General features: G+C 42.2%; 1 protein-coding gene across 1 annotated transcript; it reads left to right on the forward strand.

Annotated features, from left to right (window-relative positions):
• The first annotated feature begins 1,900 nt into the window (after positions 1–1,900).
• Positions 1,901–21,550, forward strand: ZNF330 (zinc finger protein 330). Its single transcript, XM_044430869.1, has 10 exons — positions 1,901–2,071; positions 7,166–7,295; positions 9,521–9,540; positions 9,641–9,711; positions 10,810–10,889; positions 12,045–12,171; positions 13,674–13,778; positions 15,392–15,438; positions 17,810–17,927; positions 20,491–21,550. The coding sequence occupies exons 2-10, from the start codon at positions 7,176–7,178 to the stop codon at positions 20,763–20,765; spliced, it is 963 nt and encodes a 320-aa protein (XP_044286804.1). The 5' UTR covers positions 1,901–2,071; positions 7,166–7,175; the 3' UTR covers positions 20,766–21,550.
• Positions 21,551–23,309: the final 1,759 nt, after the last annotated feature.

Below are 23,309 nucleotides of genomic sequence, written 5' to 3' on the forward strand. Positions count from 1 at the left end.
GGACAAATCTTTTTATAACAATGAGCTAGAAATGGGGAGAGATTTATTCAATTAGCTTGGAAAAGAGAGAAATGTATGGGGAAGCGAAACACATCACACAGCCAACAAGTCACATGTTTCTTTTGCAGGGTCTGTGGTTCTACCTGGGGCCAACTTGAGAGTGCTGCTATTCGTAGGTGTTTCACAGGAAGACCATTAAATCATTGCCCAGCTATGCTTGCTGAGTTGAAGTCTGGATCGCTGCAAGCATTATCAGCAGATTAGCTCATGCAAGCTTTCTCACTCACAATATATCCAAAGAAAAATGCTGATGGGACTGAATAGAAAAGTGAGGGCAGGAACCGTCAGGGAAGCCGTCATGTTATTGGCTTACACAGAGTATTTAACCTGTTAAAAGCACTGTAACTGGATCTGTAAATAGTTTCTGAGCCTCCATAACAAGTTCTTACCTCCATCCCACTTCACTGTCCCCTGCAATCCTGTGTTCATCCATAATCCATACAGTAATAAGTGACTGAAAATAGTGCGGCAGCTAGGTAATGTATGAGCCTGGACTTAATGGCCTAATGACAAGGGGTGTGTGTGTGTTGCTAGTGATGAGAAAGGTGATCAAGCGAGCAGTGCACGGCCATGCCCTGCCTGGTATAGGGACATGCAGGAGAAACAAGAGAAGGCAGCGGCCAGTCTTGCTCACTTGCACGCGCGCTCTCTCTCAGGGGCTTACTGATAGGGGTGTGTGCATCATAGAAACTGGAGTGGTCACTTCTGTCCTCTCACATGCCCTGAAGCACATGGAAGATCAGCCTCCTCATCCACTCACTTTCCACCTCAGGTCTCCCTCTGAGTGTGGTGGGCACTTATCCAACACATCTGTTGATGTACAAAGTTCTTTTTTGTACTACAGCGGAAGGCCCTCTGGGGGAGCTGTGATGGTGAGGAATCTACACTTTTAAATTTCCCTTTACACCAGTTTCTATGCCATTCCCAAGATGCATGCCTGCTTTGTCTCATAAAGTAATCCTAAACTCTTTGAAAACCCTAACTTTAGAAACAGGGGGCTGAATGCAAAATTTACTTTGTATTAAAGTTTACCTTGTACAATTGGAGATACAGACTGTGCTTGTAGCTTTGATACACAGATTCAAGAGCAGCTATGAAAAGAGTAATTTTCTGCAAGAAATCTGGAAGGCCACTGCAGTTGTGTGTTGCCACAGAACAAATAAGATGTGGATCAGACAACGTACTACCTCAGCCTAAAAAATGTCACTGGGACCGGTAGATCCAAGTCTATCCACGCCCATACCACAGTACCCTAAAAGCAAATCAGCAGGTCCTCTTGCGTCTTGCTATGCCACGAATAAAGAAGACAGCTTTTCCCAGTCTGATGCCTTCAGATGTGTTCAACTACAACTCCCAGAATTCCCTAGGTAGCATATTCTGGGAGTTGCAGTCCAACACGTCCAGGGGGCACCAGGTTGAGAAAAGCTGTTTTAGAAAGTTAAAACATTGTTTGCTGTAAAACAAAACGTGGCATTGTGCATGCAACACGTCTGTATTCTGAATAAAAAGGTACAGCCGCAGTGCTACGTACATCCTGGTGAACAGGGTGGCTCTTACTTCTGAGTAAACAAGCTGGGACACACGCTTCCTCTCTCTTGTACGGTCCAAGCTGTTGGCTTTCCCTTGCTTCGTTTGCCCCTCCCTGAAACACCAAAGGCAACCCTGACCCGTTTCCGTGAACGTCCCCGTGATCTGCCGCACGTAAAACGCTTTTTATTGAGTTCTGGATTGGGAAGAAGGCGTGTGTGGAACGAGCTGGGCGAGAAAAGACCCACTGAGCATGCTCCGCCTTACAACATCGACAGGTCTCTTACCCCCGTCTCTCAATTAACTTGAGGGCAAAATGGAGGCAGGAAGCTTCAGCGTCTGCTTCTGAGCATGCTCAGCTCCTTCGAGCATGCTCAGATGAGGCAAGGGGTGAGTTTTTGAGGAGACCGCAATTGTACAACGCACCACGCCGGCTTTCGTGCTCCCGCCTGAGGCTGGCTGGTGGCCGGCCAGGCAAGTCGAGGTGAGCGTGCAGCGCAGAGTGCCCTGGGTGGCGATGGGCGGGTTGTCGCCCGTAGTGGGGTCTCATTAAACGCGGTGGGACGCTGCGGGGAGACTCCGCTGGATAAATGCAGGCAGATGCAGGCAAAGAGCGGGGGAAGGGACAGTACCCCCACTGATCTGTTGGGATGGGTAGTCGTTGCTCTCGCTGCTAGAGGGGGCTCATTGCAACTAGCTTGCAGCTTAGTGCAAGATCTCGGGCTTGTTTGGCTCTTAAGTGCAAAGTGGTGCACCAACTGTCTCTGGACCATTTGTTTCAACTCGCTATCCCCTGCTTCCTCCTCCTTTTTTTTCTTGTGCGCCTTTTCCCGAGAGTTTTGTTTTCCCAAAGCATGGGAATGAAGCGTGACCTTAATGAAGTCTGGTGCGTGGCAAAGACCGGTTATATCAGTAGGCCTTAAAAGAAACACAGCAAAACCTTGCTAGAGGATTCTGCGGTTCTGGAAATGCTTTGCAAGTTGGTGGCTAGCTGCATTTGAGAAAATTCTGTGACATTGGCAGAGCTCAGTTCTAGTTACTTCAGGACTTAGCATGGGTTGGAACGATCCAGACAACTCAAGATCTAGATCACCTTCCCCAAACAGGTGTCCTCCATTGGCTAGAAACTATGGAAGTTGCAATCTAACAGATCCGGAGGGCTCCAAGCTGGGAACTGACCTAGGTTGCCCAACAGCTCTGCCTTTTGTTTATAAACTGCAAAGGATACAGCAATTGTACAGCATGTCACACCACATTTGGTTCCAGAACTGATCTAAATTTGGTGATACCGGGAAAAGAATCTGGGACATTTGCATGCAAGAGTGTGAGCTATGTCCTTTATAATATATGCAAGTACTGACAAAGCAATGCACCCTTCCCTGCTTTCCACATACCCTAATTGTGAAATATACTCTAACAATTTTCTGAAAATGCTTCCCCATAAATCCTTGAATTAGGGAGGTTAGCTAGGAGTTGTCAGCAATTGTGTAAGTAACTTTCATGTTTGTGCTTTCATTTATGGCTTTGTATCAGTCTTCTCCAACTTGTTGCCCCCCATACGGTTTGGATGGCATCTCCCATCAGCCACAGTAGGTGTTGCCATAGCCAGGAATAATGGCAATGTAGCCAGAACATCTTCAGATTATAAAAGCCTTTATATATTTTAGAACTCATACTTGGTACTTATATGTTTTGGGACAAAGGCACAGTGGGGGGAGGGTCAATATTTTGGTAACTTAACTATAGAATATAAATAGTTTGGTAATTAAACAGTAGCTTTTTTTCAGTAAAGTGGAGGCAGTAATACATGCATGCTAGCCCTCCTGGCCTTCTTTCTATGACCCAAGAGGACCAGAAGCAAACTTTCCAACTTTCATGTTTAAACAGAATCCAAAGAGATTTGTGGTTAAAACTGACTGCTGTTGGATGTGTTGGGTTTTCATTTAAAATGTAGGTATGCTGTGACCACAGCCCTCCCAATATAAAGCAAGCTTTGATCACCAGTAATAAACAATGAGTAATTCTTACTCAGAAATAATTATTCAGGAATTTAGTTTTTACAATAATACTTGGAAGTTTTGTTTAAAAGATTCTGGGCTGTGTACTTTTCAGGCATGTTGCTTATTTTCTAATTTCATACTATACTCTAGAAAACTTGGGATAGCTCAACCTTCCCCACTCATGTGACATCCAGATGGATTAGACTGCAGCTCTCAGATTACTTAGCCAGCAGGGTTTAGAATATGGTATTTCAGTTCTATTAATACAACCCTCAAATAACCCTAAAGGAAACTGTGATTATTTGAGGGTTGTCTAATTCTCCAACGACCCCTGTCTCCTGAGTTTGCATGACATGAAAACCCATGGTGCCAATGGACAGCCAGCAAAATGTGAGAGCTCTTTTGGCTAATTTAAGCCACAGTAGATTGTTGTGTTGTGCATAGCAGTTCTCTAGAGGCATCTTTACACAGCTCTTGTAAAGTATTTGTAAAGTATTTCCATATTAGAGCTGGCAAAGGTGGCTGTGGCTTACTTAACGGGCTTCTCTGTGGGTTCTGAAGACTGTTTCAAGTTTCTCACTTACTTACTGCTTGTGCTATTAAGCACTAGCTCAGTAAAAGAATGATGAAACACAGAATAATTTTGAAACATTATTCAGTTTTAGTTTCTAAGATTAGTTAGCAGTGACCACATCTTTCCCCAGTATTACGCTTTCAGTAACACCTAGGAAATAACTTGACTTGAACTTCTTAAGCACTTGTTCTTGTTACCTGCACCAATAACAATATAAGTACATACATTCTTTACAAAGTAACAGCAATGATACCTAATTCATAGATACAATGGAATAGAATATATAATAGAATAATATAATATGAAGTAACACAATGTAATAATACTATCGTGACACTAGAATAATTACATCAGGTTTGGTCCAAATTTATACCGGATTGACTGTTCTGGCAGAGGTGGACAGCTTCACTACCCTCTTCTTCATATGGCAGCTCCTCCAGCTTCCTGAAAATGCTACAGAGTCAACAGAATGGGGCGACCCACAGTATGGGGGCAGGGGGATCCCCAGAGAGGCTCATCATGAGCAGAACCCTTCATGAGCAGAACCCTAAATGTCACTCTACAAAATAATGGCTGTTGCCAGCAGGCATCTCAGTATCCAATTCTGACTATAAAATATGACTTTTTAATGCAATTTAGACACAGTGTGGGAAGCTAAGGAACAAGCTTACCAATTTATATTGGTTATCAAAAAGAAAAAAAGAAAAAGTGTTTGTAGCAAGAAAAATACAATTTTCTTCGATAAGGTGTGTATGACCATTTTGAAGAAACTACCTTTTTGAAAACTAGATTAAAATTCTTCCAAAACGATTATAGGGTTTTTCCTTTAAATAAGAAAAAATAAATCACTTCAGAAGTACTTTGGCTTTTTCTGAGTTGTGTTATCGCTCTTTTTCTAATTAAAAGAACAAAGTGAAGATGCAAATTACAGTCTTGCTTGCACATTAATTTTCTCCTCTGATGGCAGCTCTTCAATTCAGAATGGAGTAACATATCTGTAGGATACAGTCATCCTGCCCTATCCCAGCATGCTGAGGCTGCGGTCATGGGGCATATGTGTCTTCAGAGAACGACACAGACCAAAGGATAGGGAACAAATGTGGTGTGTTCCTGTGGCACCAGAACTTCAGATGTAGCCTGCTGTTCAGATCACAGATCTGCCTTGCATACAGTCATTTCCACAGGTTACTTGTCCTTTGCTACATGACCTGCCAGCCATATTTGGTGGTGCCCTGCAGTTTCTCCAATTGCCAGGCGTGTCCATGGCCCAAAAGGTTGCCAGCCCTGACTTGCACCTCTTGACATCCAGAAAAATATACAGATAGTGGGCTTATATAATTCTGCAAGCATGACTGTTTCCACCAGATGTGCCCTTTATGCTCTGCCATGGTTAATGTGTACAAACACATTTTGAAAACTGACTTTTAACTAATGATTAGGTGATTTGTAAACTAGGGTGGGCAGTCAGAGCTGGGCCTGTAGCAGGAAATATTTGTGGGGAGGAGCCCCAACTGTGTATTGGTTGCTGGTGAAGGACAGATGTCCTGCAGTTGGAAATGAAGCATAAATAGTCTAATACAATTAAAGTTATGCATGTAATTGTATTTGAATATTAATACATTTTAATTTTATATTAACTTAAGGTAAGTGCTAAAGCTGGTCAGTTCCTGTGTGGCCTTCTCAATCACCAAAAATGCAGTGAGCCGTTGGTGAAATTTGTGAATGGTTGGGAAGGATTCTTCCTCTGTGCTTTCTGCATCTTTTGCCAGTGCAAGGGCTCTGATGAAGGCAGGCCCTTCTCTGACTACTGCAGAGACATCTAAGGAGTGCTAGGACCTATGAGCTGGTGGAGTGTGTTTTTCTGCCTGCCACTCAGCCCTCTCCCCTAGGAGAGGACTGTCATTGTTGCACAAACAAGTCACTGCTCCAGGACTGAGGTTACCATCCCAATCCAAACTGGGAAGAGAAGTCACCCCTTTATTTGAAGAGTGAGCAACCCGGTACCATCCAGGTGTTCTGGACTACAGCCTTCATAATCCCTGACCAGAGGTCATACTAGTGGGGATTGTATCCCCAACAAGTTGAGGGGTGTCGGGTGCCGTACCCTGGATCTGCTGTAATGTTTTCATATTCTTGGTGTTAGGAAGAGGTCTTCTGCTGCCACTCGTGGAGTTCTCTCTTGCCTGCTGCAGCAAACTGCTTGTTCATGATTGCATGAAGAGCATTTTTCCAACCTATAATGCAGTGTTTATTGGGTGGTGGTGATCAGGGAGAGACGTCCAGAGGATAAAATAAGGTCCAAACATTGGAGGAATATTGGTTTACATAGACATTAAGTAGTGTGCAGCTCAAGATATACACCTACCTAGTTCTCAGAAGTTGTTTTCCCATCTTTATCTCTTGCTATGGATTTTTAGAGCACAGTCCAATGTAGATGCCCATAGCTCTTTGAACCCAAATGATTACAGACATCCTGTGCAGAGTAGGAAGAACCAGAGCACAACTCATTAAACTACTTTCGCAGGAATACTTTCCTTATGTGACAGCATCTTTCATATTTGTGCCAGCCACTTAATTATTTCTTATTTTGTTTTCTGTTCTGTAAATCAGCTTTTCCTCTACTGGGGGCTTTCAGATGTTAGAAACATAGAAACAGAGCAAGTCAGAAGGGGTCTCCCGGGCCATCCAGTCTGACCCCTGGCTCCAGCCAGCTCCACTCATGACATGCCCCCCATGTGCATGTCCAGCATATTGTTAGACTCCAGCTCCCATCATCACAGGCTAGTAGTCCAATATCATCTGGAAGTGCTTACTTAGAAAAGACAGCCCTAAAGTAAACAGGATTAAAAATTCTGTAATTATTAGGTTTGCTATTTGAAAATATTTATGGTCATGTAATAAAATGGCAAAGGGGCTAATATGTTATGGTTAAAAATGAGAAGAGTGCATTTTAATGGTTACTAAGCACTTTCCCCACAAACTTTCTTACAATATTGTCTTCCAGAAAATAAAGGATGCCGAAGAAAAAGACAGGTGCTCGCAAGAAGGCTGAAAATCGTAAAGAACGTGAGAAACAGATCAGAGCTTCAAGGGGCAACATCGATCTGGCTAAACATCCCTGCAATGCTTCAATGGTAAATTGTGAAGATGCCTTTTGATCTTTCTCTGACAGCATGTCATGAAACTGAGATAAAAACCTTGGTTTTCAAGTTTCCTTGCAAATGTACAAGTTTCAAATTCTCCACTGGAATAAAATGAACAGAGCTAACTCCTACATGAATAACCTTTGTTCCTTGCAAAGCATGCCAGATGCTATCCAATCATCTGAAACAATGTAATTAACATCACAAAAACAAGTAGGGACAATTTCTTTTAAAGTGCATCATGGTACAAGAAGAATACCTGCATCTGCTACTGCACCCTTCAGCGTTCTCTGACATAGACAGGACTCAGGAAAAGGGAAGGCTAGCGGCAAGAAGAAATAATAGCTGGCTACTGTTCCAAACCAAAGTTGATAGACTGTTGATTAAATCTGTTAATTCAGCTAAGGGAAATGTATGGCTTTCCAGATATTGTTGGATTTAAACTCTCATTATTTGCTCACAAAGGATGATAGAAGTTGCAATCTAATATATCCCACCTCTGCTTTAGCTAGAGATGCTTGAATTGAAGCTGGGATCATGCAGGGAAAACAGGTACTCTACCTGTGCCATCCCAGAACATTACACCTCTGTGCTATGTTTGAGTGATGTAGGATCATAGAGAGGGACAAAGGACAAAGAACTGGTGAATACAAATGAAACAGCAGGTTGAGAAATACATATTCTGAACCAAATATGGAGAAGATAGGATCTGAACTACCGAGTGCAGAATGGTATAGACCAGTGATGGTGAACCTTTTTGAGATTGAATGCACAAATTGCAACCCAAAACACACTTATTTATCACTAAGTGGCAACACTGCAATAAACCCTGAAAATTGAGGTTTTAGTTTAGAAAAAAACAACGCACAGCCAGTCCAAGCAAATATATATATATCCTTGGCAGCGAACTGACCGGCCATGTGAAAGCTCGGACCAGTGGCGGCTAATGCGTCATGGTTCATGACGTCATCGCCTGACACCACTACTCCTTTCCAGGCGTGTGCGTGACCCCTGTGTGCGCTGTTATCCGATGCTCGGCTGCTGGGCGACTTGGCTCGTGCGCTGACAGAGAGAGCTCTGTGAGTTCACTGTGGAACACATGCCATAGGTTCACCACCACTGCCCTAACCCTATCCTGCTGCACTTCCCTAACCCTAATACAGGGCTAACGTTCAACTGAAAAGAGGGCGATTTTGAAAAAGCCTTTGTCGAGTAGCTTTTTCTGCACAGCTCAACATTTCTGTCCATTCTAAACACATCCCAACCATCAAAATCATGCCAGGACACCTCGTTTTTCTAACCCTAACCCTACCCTGGTGCACACCCCTAACCCTAATACAGGGCTAAAGTTCAATTGAAAAGTGGGCGGTTTTGAAAAAGCCTTCCTTGAGTAGCTTTTTCTGCACAGCTCAACATTTCTGCCCATTCTAAACACACCCCAACCATCAGAATCATGCCAGGACACCTCATTTTTCTAACCCTAACCCTGTGATGGTAAACCTTTTAGAGACCGAGTGCTCAAATTGCAACCCAAAACCCACCTATTTATCACAAAGTGCCAACACTGCAATAAAACCTGAAAACTGAGGTTTTAGTTTAGAAAAAAACACCTCACAGCCAGTCCAAGCAAACACACACACACACACACACACACACACACACACACACACACACTTGGCAGTGCACTGACCAGCCATGCGAAAGCTCAGACAAGTCATGAGTCAAGGCCCGTGATGTCATCACCTGGCGCCACTACTCCTTTCCAAGCATGCACATGGCCCCTATGTGCGCCGTTATCTGATGCTCGGATGCTGGGGCGATGCTGGGGCGACTTGGTTGACAGAGAGGGCTCTGCATGCCCGCACACATGCCATAAGTTCCGTGCCACTGGTATAGACCCTTTTTTCCCAACTCGGTGCCATCTAGATGTTTTGGACTTCAGTTGGACATCAGCCCCAAACAGCATGGCCAGTGCTCAAGAATGCCTAGACCAGTGGACCAGAGAATCCTGAGGTGCCAGTCTGGACAAAACTGGTCAGTGTAGGCAGATGGAAGAATAATCTGATTGTCTTTTACTGTTGCAAAAAGAAGTACAACTTTATTTCCATTTACAAGTTGCTGTAATTTGTCAATTTAATTCACACATTTGTGAACTCTAACTTTAAATGGGAGTTCCTATAAAACTAAACAAAACTTTGATCTTTCATTTTTTCCAGGAATGTGACAAATGTCAAAGGTAAATATGCATTTTCAGTATTTCCCTTCAATACTTTTCTGGCACTATCTAAAGCTTGACTTGACCAATGATTTGTCTTGCCTATTTTTTATTTTGACAGACGGCAGAAAAATAGAGCCTTTTGCTACTTTTGTAACTCTGTTCAAAAGCTGCCTATTTGTGCCCAGTGTGGTAAGTGTTAGCTGCTTGGTATGTGCCTATAGTAAACATCTTGCCTTGTGATCTGCTAGTGCAATTTCATACTTTGGTTCTGTTAATAGTGAAAGCATTGTGAGCATTGTGCACTCAGGTATAGTTCTGTGTCTTATGAACGTTGCTGCAATGCCATCTTTTAAAGAGCAAAGCTGCCTTGGGGGATGACATTCAAATGCAAAAGAACAGGGAAGGATAATTTTTATTTTGCTTGGGAAGGGGATGTGCCACATTCCTGCCTCCTCCCACGGTCTGTGCTATAAATTTGTTTTTTTAAGAAAACCTATGTCAGGGCACCATTTAATTAAGGGCTCATGCAAGTCTGTCTTGGTGCCCAATCATTGCCTGACAATTGAGTAGGCTCAAGTGCATCCCAGCAGAAGTACCATTTTTTTCTAGCATCCACGCATTACTGAATCATTATTCCTTTGCAGGAAGAGCAGCTTTTTTAGCTAAAGAGTTGGTACTGTTATGCTTGCTCTCTTCTGCTACTGTCACAAGGGTGATTTTACAGTAGGATTGGAGTTTCTCTTCCAGCCAAGAGTGTAAAGAAAGCGGAGGGTGAGGAAGGGGCTCTTTAGCCATCTGCACTGGCTGCTGCTGACACCACAAGGCTTTGTTCCTCTTTCCTAACTAAGAGTCTGCATGACTTGATAGATGCTGCTGAGCCATGAGCATCCAGATTTGATTTCTGTGTCTGAAATCTCCCTCATGCGGGTTTGGTACAATTATCTAACTTTGATTCTTAAAGGATTGCAACCTTTAGTGACTTTGAATTGGTCTGAGTATTAAGCACTCCTAAGTAATCATGCAACACTTTGCAACATTTTTAATGTAAGCCCTTATAAAAACAGTGAGTGGCAGGTAGCTTGTTAGAAGAGGCATGCCCCTGAGCAAGAGGAGGAGGGATGCCTCTTAAGAAGGTATCTGCTATAAAACATACATGGACATCAAAAAAACCAAGGTCCTTGAACTGTTTTGTTCAAAATCTACTTAAAAGGATATAGGTCAATTAAACACAACTTAAATGACTTATGAGAATGATATTCCTAACACTTAGGTTTTTCTTTGTAATAGGAAAGACTAAGTGTATGATGAAGTCTTCAGACTGTGTCATAAAACATGCTGGTGTGTACAGCACTGGGCTTGCAATGGTGGTATGTATTTGAAAACAATCATAGATAGATAAGGCGTGGCCTAGTTGTTGCAGAGATTGCTTGCCTGACAGGTTTTTTGGCCTTCACTTGGATACTTGCCTTTTGTGTGCTGTAGCAAAATGCGGACAACATAATGTTTGCACAAATCATTTTGCATGCCTAAATACCTTTTAAAATCAATTGAGGTTGGTTATGCGTTACACTGCAGATCAAGTCAGAAAAATCCAGATTCTGAACTTCAAGACAGAAAACTTACTACTTTCATGAGACTATAACAGTTAAACCATGAATCATGGAGTAAACTGGAAAGAAGCATAAGCAAGTGGGTCTTGAGATTGTCAACCTAAAAACATCCTTCCCTGGTGCATTGCCTTCAAGACATGTTTGACTGCACCACCCATCCTCCCCAGCCAATATAGTAATGGAAATAATGGGCATTGTTCTCAAGCACAGCTGGAGGGTACCAGGTTGAATTTTGATATTTCTGCTTATATAAGTTTAAGTCAGGGTTTCTTGATTATGTGTGTTAGTGAGTGTGCTCACAGTTGGCTAGCACTCAAAATCACAAATAAGTAAACCTTTCTAGACCTTGACTTTCAGCATCTGAACTGTGGGGTTTTTGTGGTTTATTAGTGTGGCTGGGTTCACACAACAACCTGTAGTTCAGCTATACCCAAGGTTTAACAACAACCCACATTCAGTCACCATTTGGTGTGGGTTATGTTGTGTGACTCTAGTCATTGTGACAGGGCAGTGTATGGGAAAAGGGACAGCATCCTTGGTCTCATGTAGTGAGGCCTTGAGCCTTGGGTAGGCCCTACTCACGGTTAGTGAGATTTGGCAAGCAGCATAGATGGGACTGACTCTTTGGAGGAAAGTGGGCACTAGTTCCCTGGCCTATGGTAAGCTTTGGGGTGATCCCTTCAGGTTGGAGCAGCTTTCATCCTGAGCTGTTTTTGTTGTTAAGCAGTGCGCCCAAGAGAGCCACAGGATTCCAGAAAATCCACAGGATTTGCTTTCATGTGATTATTTTAGGATTGATAATTCAGCAGCCTTGCAAAAATGATCACTGAGAATATAAAACTCACCAGCAAACATTTGGAATGTAGTGCTTGGCTGTACATCAACCAACACCATGTCTGTATTCTTTTGCAGGGGGCAATATGTGATTTCTGTGAAGCTTGGGTTTGCCATGGCAGGAAATGCCTTAGCACCCATGCCTGTATTTGTCCTCTTGCTGACGCAGAATGCATTGAGTGTGAGAGAGGTGTCTGGGATCATGGTGAGTTGTCCACTATTTTACTTGCATTTCTTAGAACTCCACAATGGGAATTACAGAGAATATTTATGCAGACTCCTTTAACCAGATTAGTCCATAAAACAGTTTATCAGAGGAGCTTCCCTCTCATCTACAGGTGCTCTGCAGGTGATAATAAAGTGCTGTCCTGGGGCAGATTACCCAGTGTGAAGGTTCAAGCTACCAAGTTTTTTCTTGGTGCTTACTGTCATCATGCAAAATTCATCTGATGTTCAAAGTAAAATTCCAGTATTCTGTCATCAAGAAGGGTGGCTTTTTTCCCCTCTTGTGACTGTTTCTGTGTAGATTTCAGCTAAAGTTCTTTTTATTGGCTGTTAGTTCTTTATCTCAGTGACCCTTAACAGTGCATCATCTTAGACTACAATCCCAAGAATAAACTCCATTGAAAACAAGACTAATTTCTCAGTACGCACATATAGAATTGCACTGCTTCATTTTGTTTTAGGGAGAAGAACTGGTTCATCTTTTGAACCTAGGTGGTGCTATGCCATCAAGTCTCAACTTCACCCCAACTATTTGTATGGAAATGGTTTTAATGTGTGAACTTTTAATACTAGAAGTATATCATTAGAACAGGTGGTATATCACCAGATAATGCAAGAAAATACAGCTCTAGTTAGAATTTTGCTCAAATATCTAGTAACTGTAGGGACCACAAGGCAGGATCCAGGCTTACCACAGCATAATGTGGAGCTAGCAGTTCAAGGGACTCTCCGCTGACTTTTCAGGGTGGCTTGCAGAACTTCTAACTTTCTGTTCTGTAAGTGGTTGGGCTGCTTCCCACAACGGTGCAAGCAGAGGCACAACAGAAGTATTGGATGCTTACCATATGTCATAAAGTAAGCTGGGAACAGTCACAGATGTCTCCCATCAGTTGGTGGCCCTTTTTTTGAGTACAAAACACTCATGCTTGCATTTTAAAACACTATGCAGCTACTTAAAGGTCATCATCTGAAGCTGCTCTCTGGGGGCTATTCCCCTCATAAACAAAGCTGCCAGCAACTGAGGAGAGATAGTCATCTAGTCATCTAGTCAAATAGTCATCCTATTTATGGAAATTTCTCACACTGGAGACTCATCTGCTGCCTACTTTGCCATGCAAAGGCCTTTTCATTTCCCTAGGCTTATGCTGGTTAAAATGCTGATTGTATTTTAGTGATTGTGTTGCTACCATTTTTTATCAATGGTTTTTTGTTAACTTTGTTACCATCTTTTTGTATTATTGCATAAGTCACCCTAAAGATATCTAAAATAAAAGACCATATAGAAATTTCAAGGAGAAATAAGGTAACAATCCCATTCACTATTACCTGGGAATAAACACTATTGAACTCTATGAACTTGCTTCTTGAGTGCTTATAAAGATTTGTGTCTTCTTTATAAGCATACTTAGTTTTTGCCATGTACAGAGAATGGTTTTCATTGTTTTTTTAATCAGTTACATTCTTTTTCACTCAATCTTGTAGGAGGCAGAATATTCAGCTGCTCTTTTTGCCATAATTTCCTGTGTGAAGACGATCAGTTTGAACATCAGGCCAGCTGCCAGGTTCTGGAAGCCGAGACTTTTAAATGTAAGCTATTCCCCTAAAGCCTCTCTTATCAAAAGTGAATTGGCTTTAACTGTTTCTAGAATACAACTGGTCCAGAGGGGCAGCTCAGAGGTGAATGTTAAACCACTAATTTAAGAAGATAATCACTCAAGTTGGTGCTTTATGCAATATAGCTGGACTTGAGGAATTAGGAATGGCTGCCTGGCCCCTCCATCACAGTTTGCATTTTGCAGAGTGAAGTGGAAGATCAGAGGATCTGTCAGGCTCTTGGTAGTGGGTGTGATTTCCTCTTCAACATTTTTGTGTGTCCTCAGAAAACAGTCATTTGCAGAAAAATCAGACAGGGAATTCAGCCTGGTGGGAGTCAAGATAGCCAGGTTTTATTAAGAATGGAAAGAATGTCTGTGTTAAGAAAGGAACATTTGTGATCAGCTAATGGTACCATCCGTCATTTTCTCTTCTTGCTTCCTACTGCAGTTTGATTACAGCCAAGCTATCATGGTTATAATCACTCTCAAATCCTTAAATGTGTAGCTTGTTTATGAACAAAAAATGTAGGAAGGCAATACAAGAAAAGGTGTTTATTGTGATCCCATTCATAGAGTCACCCCATAAGCACTGTTTTAATCTGGGGTATACAAGGAAAGCAAAACTGAAAAACCTCTTGGAGTCTTCATTATTGCTTTCCCAGTGCATGTCGCTTTCCCTCGTCTTGCCTTTTCAGGACATGCCAATAATTCTAGTAGGGGAAGAAGTGAGCCTTTTTGTGATGGAGCTCATGCTTTATATGTCCTGGTTTCTAAGATCTTTGATTAATGGGCCATAGTGGGAAGGATAGGACAGATCCTGCCTGAGACAGGTGGAGAGCCACTGCCAGAGTACGTGAGCTTGGCTTGATAAGCCTTTAGTATGAATCTCTGGTAAGAAAGCTCCTTGCACCCATGGCCTCTTCTGACATGATGAGCTGCCCCCTCCAAGGTTTCTTGTCTCTCCTTTGTATCTTCTGTGTTGACTGTTGTTTCCTAGGGGGCAGAGCTTATGTTGGAACTTTATGATAGGGTTAGAGTATGTCAGATGTCACTGTATGCTGAATGTGATCTGCGTAGAGGATATTTGGGATATGTCCCTGATCTTTCAGCATGCAAAATCATGCAAGGAGACCCAGGTTTGGGACCATCAGTATGTGCAGGTACTCCATGCCCTGGCTTCGGCGAATGGGGCGGCATAAAAATGTTTTAATTAATAAATAAATAAATAAATAAATAAATAAATAAATAAATATAATCTCTTATAGTTTTACCTGCACACGCCCTACACTTCCCCCCGAAAATCCAGTTTTGCTGCTTTCCTTTGTGCAACAAACTGAGGGTTATTATTATGCAGGCTTCCTCTGTTTCCCAGAGGTGTGATTGTGATAATAGGGCCCAAGCTTTGTAGGATCATCATTAAAAATGTCTAGTCACTTGCTTAAACTGAGGCCTGAGTGTTCATTTTCCTTGTGCTTGGAAGAGGCAGTCCTGGAAAGCCTGAGGCTATCAATTGAACTGAAGAGATGACCTTGATTTAGAAGGCAAAATGAAAAGACCAAAGCTATAAGATCTCATTCAACTGTGCTTTTTTACCTTGCCTAATAGGTGTTTCCTGTAATCGACTTGGGCAGCATTCATGTCTTCGTTGTAAGGTAAAAGCAAAAATATTTTAAGGGAGATGTGGTGAGCTTGCTATACCCATACTTTAAAGCTGCTGTCAGCTCTAGTCATGTCCTTTTCTACAATACATCACACTTCTCTTGTGATTTTTCTAAAGAAACTATCTTTGTGCTGTTTCTATCACACTTTGATTAATGTAACCACCACACTGTGTTCCTAGACGCTTAATGTTCCTTCCAGTCTTTCTAAACCACAATGGCTAAAATTGCCTTCCTTACTCATTGTTCCAGTCACAAAGCTGCTGCTGCTGCTGCCTTTTCCCTCTGCTGATTTCTTTTTTATTCAAAATATGTTTCATCTTTGCCTGGTTATCTACATCACCAATCAACTTCCACCTGCATTGCAAGGATCATACTTCACTGTTTCTGAAAACATTCTCTTGCACATGGTTTTGATAGAGGATTTACTCCATCCATCACTGTACTCTCAGTCAGCCAAAGAATAGTGGGCCAATAATGGGCCAATCTGACATCACAACAGTAAATCATGGGTTAATTGAGGGTTAACTCACAATTTGCTGGCATGTAACTTGCTTGGAAAAACTTTGCATCAGTCAGTTTTACTGCCTTAGGCAGGATGACTGTAGAGTGGCAGCTTGTTAATCCCCCTGTGCATGCTGGTCATGGACCAGCTAATTATTCTCTGTGGCAAGCTTGTTGTAACATCTGAGCCTGGAAGACCAGCAGGGCCTATTTTGCTTGATATTGTACATCAAGATGTGCATTGGTGAGCATAAAAGTTGCATTAGAATCAACAAAGTTCGGGCAACTGTGACTAAACATTCTCAAGAGTACAGTCATAATGAGAAAAGCCTGAGATTCTGGTGTTTATACAAGGGGAAGGAGATTTACTGTATTCATAAACCTTCCATTTTGGTGCCTAGAGGCCTCAAGTGATGGGACTGTGATTGTATGGGAGTTATAATGTGAGTATCAGTATCTGTGATGTTGAGAATTGTCCATTTTTTGCCATAGTTTACAATTTTCTTGCAAATTTTACACTTGTTAAATTCCCAAGTGCAAAGGAAAGTCTGTTTGGTCTGACATATATTCTGCTAAGCTGTGGGCAGCAGTGTGTCATTCTGAACTCTGCCAGGGGTTGGGGAGAGGTTAAAAGCTGCACCAAGAAGCCCTAGCTTGTTTTGGGGGTTAAGTAAATGGACTGGGGCTTAGGTTTGGAGAACACACTAATCCAGGGTCAAGCTGAAAAGCAGCAGAACCTTTTGGCCAGAGAGGCAAAAACAGGTTGCCATTCTAGCCAAGAGGCTCTGTCAGATGACAGCCATGCCAAAATGTCCCTGTTCTACTGTGGCTGTCAGCCGAAAGGGTCTGAGTTCTAGTGGTGCAGGAGGTCCCAAAGGCCTGCCTCCTCAAAAGGAGGAGCTTTGTCCAGCACCCCGCTGTATAGCAGGGGAACTGTCTGGTCTGCTTGTTTCCCTTGCAAGGAAGACAAACCACAGAACACACAGCACCCCCTCCCCGTTCCCCTTGCCTGGCTGGAGAGTTTGCTGAGAACTATGGAAGTCTTTGCCGTCCTACTCCGGATTCCCTGCCCCACAATCCTGCCAATGCCAGGAGGGTGGAATACTTGCAAGCAAGGAATGTTCTCCCAGCATTAACAGTTCAGGATGAGTTTCTAGCAACTGTCATCCCATTCTCCTCAGTATTCCCACAGTGTCCCTTGGAATACCTGTGGGGAGGACTGAAGGGGAAGGAGGAGGCACTTGGTCAAAATTGCCAAGGGTTTTAGGGTGGCTTGTGGACTCACCCTATATTATTTGTTGGCTAAGTTTTGGTAGGCTTAGGTTATAAATGGACTGGGTTTATCAGTGAGTTTATCTTCTTATGAAACACACTCATTTACATTCAGTTAAAACTGAATTTGTGGTTTTGGTTAGCCTTTTTCGTATTTACATATGAATGTTTTTTAGATTCTGTTACTATTTTTACTGGTACCTTTCCTTGTGTAGTTTTAAGCCACATTTTAATTGTTTTCTAGTATTGTGTAAATCCCATTATTATATTATTTTTACTTGTGTGTAAAATTTGCTGTCTGTTCTGATCTTACATTGCTTTGTTTAACATTGAAAGATTCAATGTTGGACCAGGAAATAACTGTAGGAAAGCCCTGCTAGTGGCTCCTCATAGACATCTGGTTAGTTACTGTGCAAGTAGAATGCAGGACTAGATAGGCCTTTTGTCTTACCAGGCAGAGGTCTTCGTAGACTCTCACACTTGCACGCTATCGTCCTTCATCTTGGACATGTGGTTGTGTTCTCTGATCTTTTTCTTGCTGCAGTTCCCTTCTGTTTAAAATACTTTGTATTTCCTTTTTACCTTGTAGGCCTGTTTCTGTGATGATCACACACGGAGCAAGGTTTTCAAACATGAAAAGGGAAGACAGCCACCCTGCCCAAAGTGTGGGCATGAAACGCAGGAGACCAAGGACCTCAGCATGTCAAGTAAGCTTGCCCTCAGAAGACCCACGGACTGGGGCAGGACTCACATCTAGGGTTGGGATGGCTGAGTATCTCAGCAAAAGGCCCACTGATGAGAGTCCCTGGACTTGCTCCTCTTCTTCATCACTGCATCCTGCTTGATCTGGTTGGGACAGCAGTGTGGTGTGAAGGTACAGCAGCAGATGCTTCCTCCTGCATGCCTGCTAGTGCTTTGGCTAGCAAGGAAGCGGGGTCACAATGGTGAAGAACAGGAGGAACAGTAAGTGACAACAGAGGTGGCACAGTAGACTTACGGAGCAAGAGTGGCTCCAAAACCTGGAGCCAGCACTTATTGGAAGGTTCATGTTCTTCCACATTTGTGGGGCTTGATGCAGGCCTCTGGTGAGAAAGCAGTATGACAAAAGGCCCTGAGTAAAGTCAGCCTTCCCGGATCTAGTGTTCCCATAATGTGCTCTACTCCACCTTCCATCATTTTCAGTCTGGAGGGAATCAGATTATGGACAGCTGCCTTAAAATGGTGGTTCTCAAACTTCCTATCCCCAGGGAACCCTCCTCAGATCAACTTTTCTGCTGAGAAACTCTGTGTGTCAGCTGCAATGTCTCAGTTCTCCCATAAATGCAATGAAGGTTTAAAAATGCAGCTATTATAATTGCCCTGGTGAACATTCTGTCAACTTGGAAACTTCAGATGCCTCTTTTGAAAGATACCTTTGTGTAAAATAGGGTTTTGTGAAACTTTGATTTGATTTATATTCAAACAAATCTGGGATTCCAAATTTTAATGAACACACCTGGTTCCTCTGATATACTGGCTGGACCTGTTGGGATTCACTATTACCTGGCTCATCTGAGAATGTGACTTCCAAAACCTGAATGCCCAAGCAAATATAAAGGAAAATCATGAATGGTGGACAAGCTGCCCATCCCCCACCTGGCATAACTGGAATTCTGGATATACTAAAGGCAAACAGAAGATTTACCCAGAACGCAGTCTGCAACCCCCTGTCTTAATGTATGAGAAGGGTGGGCTGGATTGTGCAGCTTTTGTGTTAGCCTTGGTACGCTTCAGTTACTCGCTTGCCATTGTGAGCTGATTCTATTGAGATGGGTACTGCCAGGATACAACCCTTCTTGCATGTGTGATGCAGCCTACAGGTCCCTCCCTGCCCTAATCTGCAGTCTTCAGGGCCATTCATAGCTGCCATGAACAAGCTTTCAGTGGGACCAGGCAGTCATAGTCCTCCCTGGTCCCACTTGCAACTTGCTGATTTCAAGTGCCAGTTTTCACCTAGAAAAGCAGGTCCTATAGCCAATTTGGAGCTAACGCAACCCCCATGGGGATGCTCCATTGGCATGTTCAACCATCCATGCTTGACTTGGCACTACTGGACTGCTAGATCTACAACGCTAAAAACTGAAGAAAAACTCAGCATTGCTTTGTAAAGTTCATTGTTGTTGTGATACTTATTTTACCATTCTTAATGAACTCAAAATTAATTTGCTGATGACCAGTTCTGTTTTTCTGCACATTTCTCTATAGAATCTCATAACTGTATGAGATTTTTTAAAGTGGTGGGATAGGTTTTTGTTGGATTCAGATGAACCCACCAGTGGCTTGTATTTAAGAAATTTGCTATGGAATGTGTTCAGTGTTAGTCTAGCTTAAGTTCCTTTCATTTTAATGGGTCTCATCTAAGTAGGACTGTCATTGGATACAGCCCCCTGTGTCCCCATGATGCCAGATTCTTCTGTCTTAACTGCACATGTACACGTGTGTGTGGTAAAGGAGAACATCTAAGATTACCTAGGGATATTTTAAGCACACTCTCTCTGCCTCTGGTAGTTAGCATGAGAGAATGAAGCTTCTTTACCAATTGCAAAAATGTTCATGGACCATTTTTACCTATCCTCTTCACCTGCCCTGCACAAACTGCAATGGGGGAAAAATAATCACTTGTCCTCATAATTTGGCAGCAAACATTCCAGAGCATCTGCTAATGTTAGAAGTGTTACATTTAACTTGCTTTCAAGATTTGACCCTTTTAGCTCTCCATAGTCAGCACAGAGTGCCATTTTGGGGAAAAAAACTTGTAAAGGGGGACAGAGGTACAAACACAACCCATGGGCTACATGTTTCCCATCCCTCTTCTATGTTTACTTCCCCAGGAGAACTCAGAGGATTAGTGGACTTACCAATTCAGATACAAGAGATTCAGATACAAATCTCTTACTCTGATATGAGAAAGAGAGAGAATTAATAATCTAAATTAATATAAGATCTCTTGCAATCATCTATTGAATTAATCTGCCTCTTTTGGATTTATACTTGTAACTTTATTACAGCTACAAATTGTGATCTACATTTAGAATAATTGTTTGCACAACTATCAGAATAATTGAAATAGTAATAAGAGAAGCTTGTCATGGGTTGGATGGGCTATTTAACATCCACCTTCCTTAACACATAATAAAAGGGGGAGGAAAAAAAGACAAAATAGAAGCATCTGAAGTCTCTGTGTGTAAATATGTGTGTGTATTATATATATATGTATATATTGTTTTCCAGCACGCTCTTTGAGGTTTGGCCGTCAGACAGGAGGTGATGACGCTAATGGAGCTTCTGGCTATGATGCTTATTGGAAGAACCTTTCTGCTGGCAAAGATGCAGGAGATCGTGATGAGGAGTATGATGAATATGAAGCAGAGGAGGATGAAGAAGAGGATGACAATGAAGACGGTGGGAGGGATTCAGAAACAGAGCCAGCTGATGTGTTCAGTAACTTGAACTTGGGAAGGACCTATGCTAGTGGCTATGCACACTATGAGGAGACTGCTGACTAAGGCTGTAGGCCCAAGCATGCTTAACAAACGAAAGTCCTCCCGATCATAGTGGTGCTTTGGGTAAACATACTAAGGATCTGCCTGTAAGCCATGCTTAGAGTGGAAGTAGAATTTGAGAGGAACTCTGTGTCTGTTTAGTAAATTTTATATAGGACACCGAAATAATTAGGCTTGCTTATTAGAAATCAAAGGGAATGGAGCAGTTGCAGATGATCAAGAAAAATGGTATGGCTAGAAGGTTTGGAGAAGAAAAAGGCCATGGATTTACATTGGTTCTGGGAAGTTAATGCTCTCTTCACAGCAAGAGTCAGAAGTGCAAAAAGAGTATGGCATTTTCTGTTTCCATGTGTTCATCAGAAATGAAATTATTTCCCTTGTGTAATTTTATGGTGGGTTTTGTCATCATGTTACATAAATTACATAAGTATTGGTGACAATGGGACATCTATAATTTTTATATATTGGAAGCTGTCTTCTGTGAAAACTAGATCTTTTTGCATACATATTGAACTAGCCTGACCACATGGGGAAAATGCTTGCCACAACAGTTGTATTTTTAAAAAAGGAAATTAACTTTACTTTGACATTTTTATCAAGACCAATTGATATATTCTCTTACAAAGCACTTCTAGAGCATTACCAGTCCTTCCCTTTTGAATACTATACACAATTATAGAGTTTACAACAATTTGCAGTGACTAAAATAAACTTTTGATATATTTGTCATTATTAAAATATGCATCTTCCTTACCTGAATAAAGGCCATTGCACTCTTTCATTCCAAATTCTTGTGCTTTTCTGATGGGGGTGGATGTGAATCAGTGGCTATATGGTTAGAGATGTCAGTAGGAATAAGCAGCAGGAAAAGATTTCCTGGAATAGGTTTGGGAGTTTTGGGGATCTATTGAACTAAGAAGTTGGGTGTCAGGTGTGTCAGGTAGCATGTAATGCCCCTATAAAAGTCCCACACGAATGGGCTTCACCAAGAGGAGCAGCCTCCAGCACTGGTTGAGGCTTCTGCAATATTTCCTGGCCTGGCCTTGTTACCTTCAATCAGAGGTACCAGTGGTGACCCTCATTTGGAGGCCAAGACCCACCCCTGGAGGAATCCAAGGAGGCTCTGCCTTTGGTTTAAACTGAACTCAGTATGGTCTTGTACACATTAAGTGCTATTTGCCAGCAATGCATAACTGTTCCTTCATATACTTTTTTTTCTTTCCCCAAAGGAGCTCAGGGTGACATGCATATGCCCTGTAGCCTTATATGAACCCTGCAAAGAATTATGCAGATAAGCGGCTGATCCAAGTTCACGTTTAAGACTGACAATTCAGTTATTGGCTGGATACATTCTCTTAATGAGTATCCCTTAAAATTCGAGTTTGTATAGGCGGATAAGTCAGACCAGGCTTATCTCAAAATGAGTAGAACATGCCTCTCCTGGCCTTCTTGCTTTGCTTTATCTGCTCTGTTTAAACAAGTTCTGAATACCTACCCTCTAGACAAACAATAAGTAATAAAAGTAAATCAGGATTTCAGACAGGCCTCTTTCCTTGTCCTACCAGGTGGTGCCAGGAACTGCACCATGCGAAAGCATGAGCTGTGTTTCTGAGTTAAGGCTGCTCGCTTCTTTCAGGTGGATTGATCACAAGGTTCAGTAAACCTAAGCAGCCCCTATTAAAATCATGGTAGAAATGAAATAGACAGTTTCCTCCATTGTACAAATGAATTCATCTATTCAAACCTTAAACGTTATATCGAGTGTGGAGCATTTTATTGCCACAAGGCTCCTGCACCTCTGTCCTGTAAATATGGATGAACTCTGGCTTGAGCATGGAAAAAACAAGTCATGCCCTGCATGAGAAAGAACAATTTAGTTTATGGGAATTGGAAACTATATTATAGCCTCCCATCTTCAGGTACAGTTTGGTTCACTTCAATATAAAATGTAATCTATATCCTTCCTTTTTTTAGTAAAAGGTGGGGTACCAAAATAAAAAAAGGGAAGCAGAATGGCTGGGGTGAGCAACTACAATTCAGAAAAGACCTTGCTCAGAATTGGGATCAGGAATAATGCTTGAGAAAGGCTTCCACTAAGAACTTTGAGAATTCCTTACTGTAAACCATGGTGCAGTCCTTGTTTTGTAAAATGCTCACATAAGACCATTGGGACACTAGCTGTTGTTTTTATTTATTCATTAAGAAAACCACAATGGGATGGAGGGACTGCTAAATATTTTAACACGCAAGGCCAATGTCTTGGCTCATGAAGATATTCTTCACTTCCTTGTACCCGGGATTTTCCAAGGAGAAGGGTAGACTTCTTTCACCCCACCCCCCATCCTCCACTTGGGACGTCCTATGGCACAAACACTGTGCAGTGGAGTGTATTACGAATCATTAACGTGCATAGCATGCTACTTTAAGATCAGGATATTTGGGCAGCTGGTTTGGGAGTGATATGCTAGAGAAGAAGTTCTCATGTTTTGACAGCAGCCTCGGGAATTTGTTGGCAAGGAAGAACACAGGAAGAGCACACTCACGCAA

Source organism: Varanus komodoensis, unplaced genomic scaffold (assembly GCF_004798865.1).
Source record: "Varanus komodoensis strain SLA01 unplaced genomic scaffold, ASM479886v1 scaffold21, whole genome shotgun sequence".
In the NCBI taxonomy this organism is placed as follows: domain Eukaryota; kingdom Metazoa; phylum Chordata; class Lepidosauria; order Squamata; family Varanidae; genus Varanus; species Varanus komodoensis.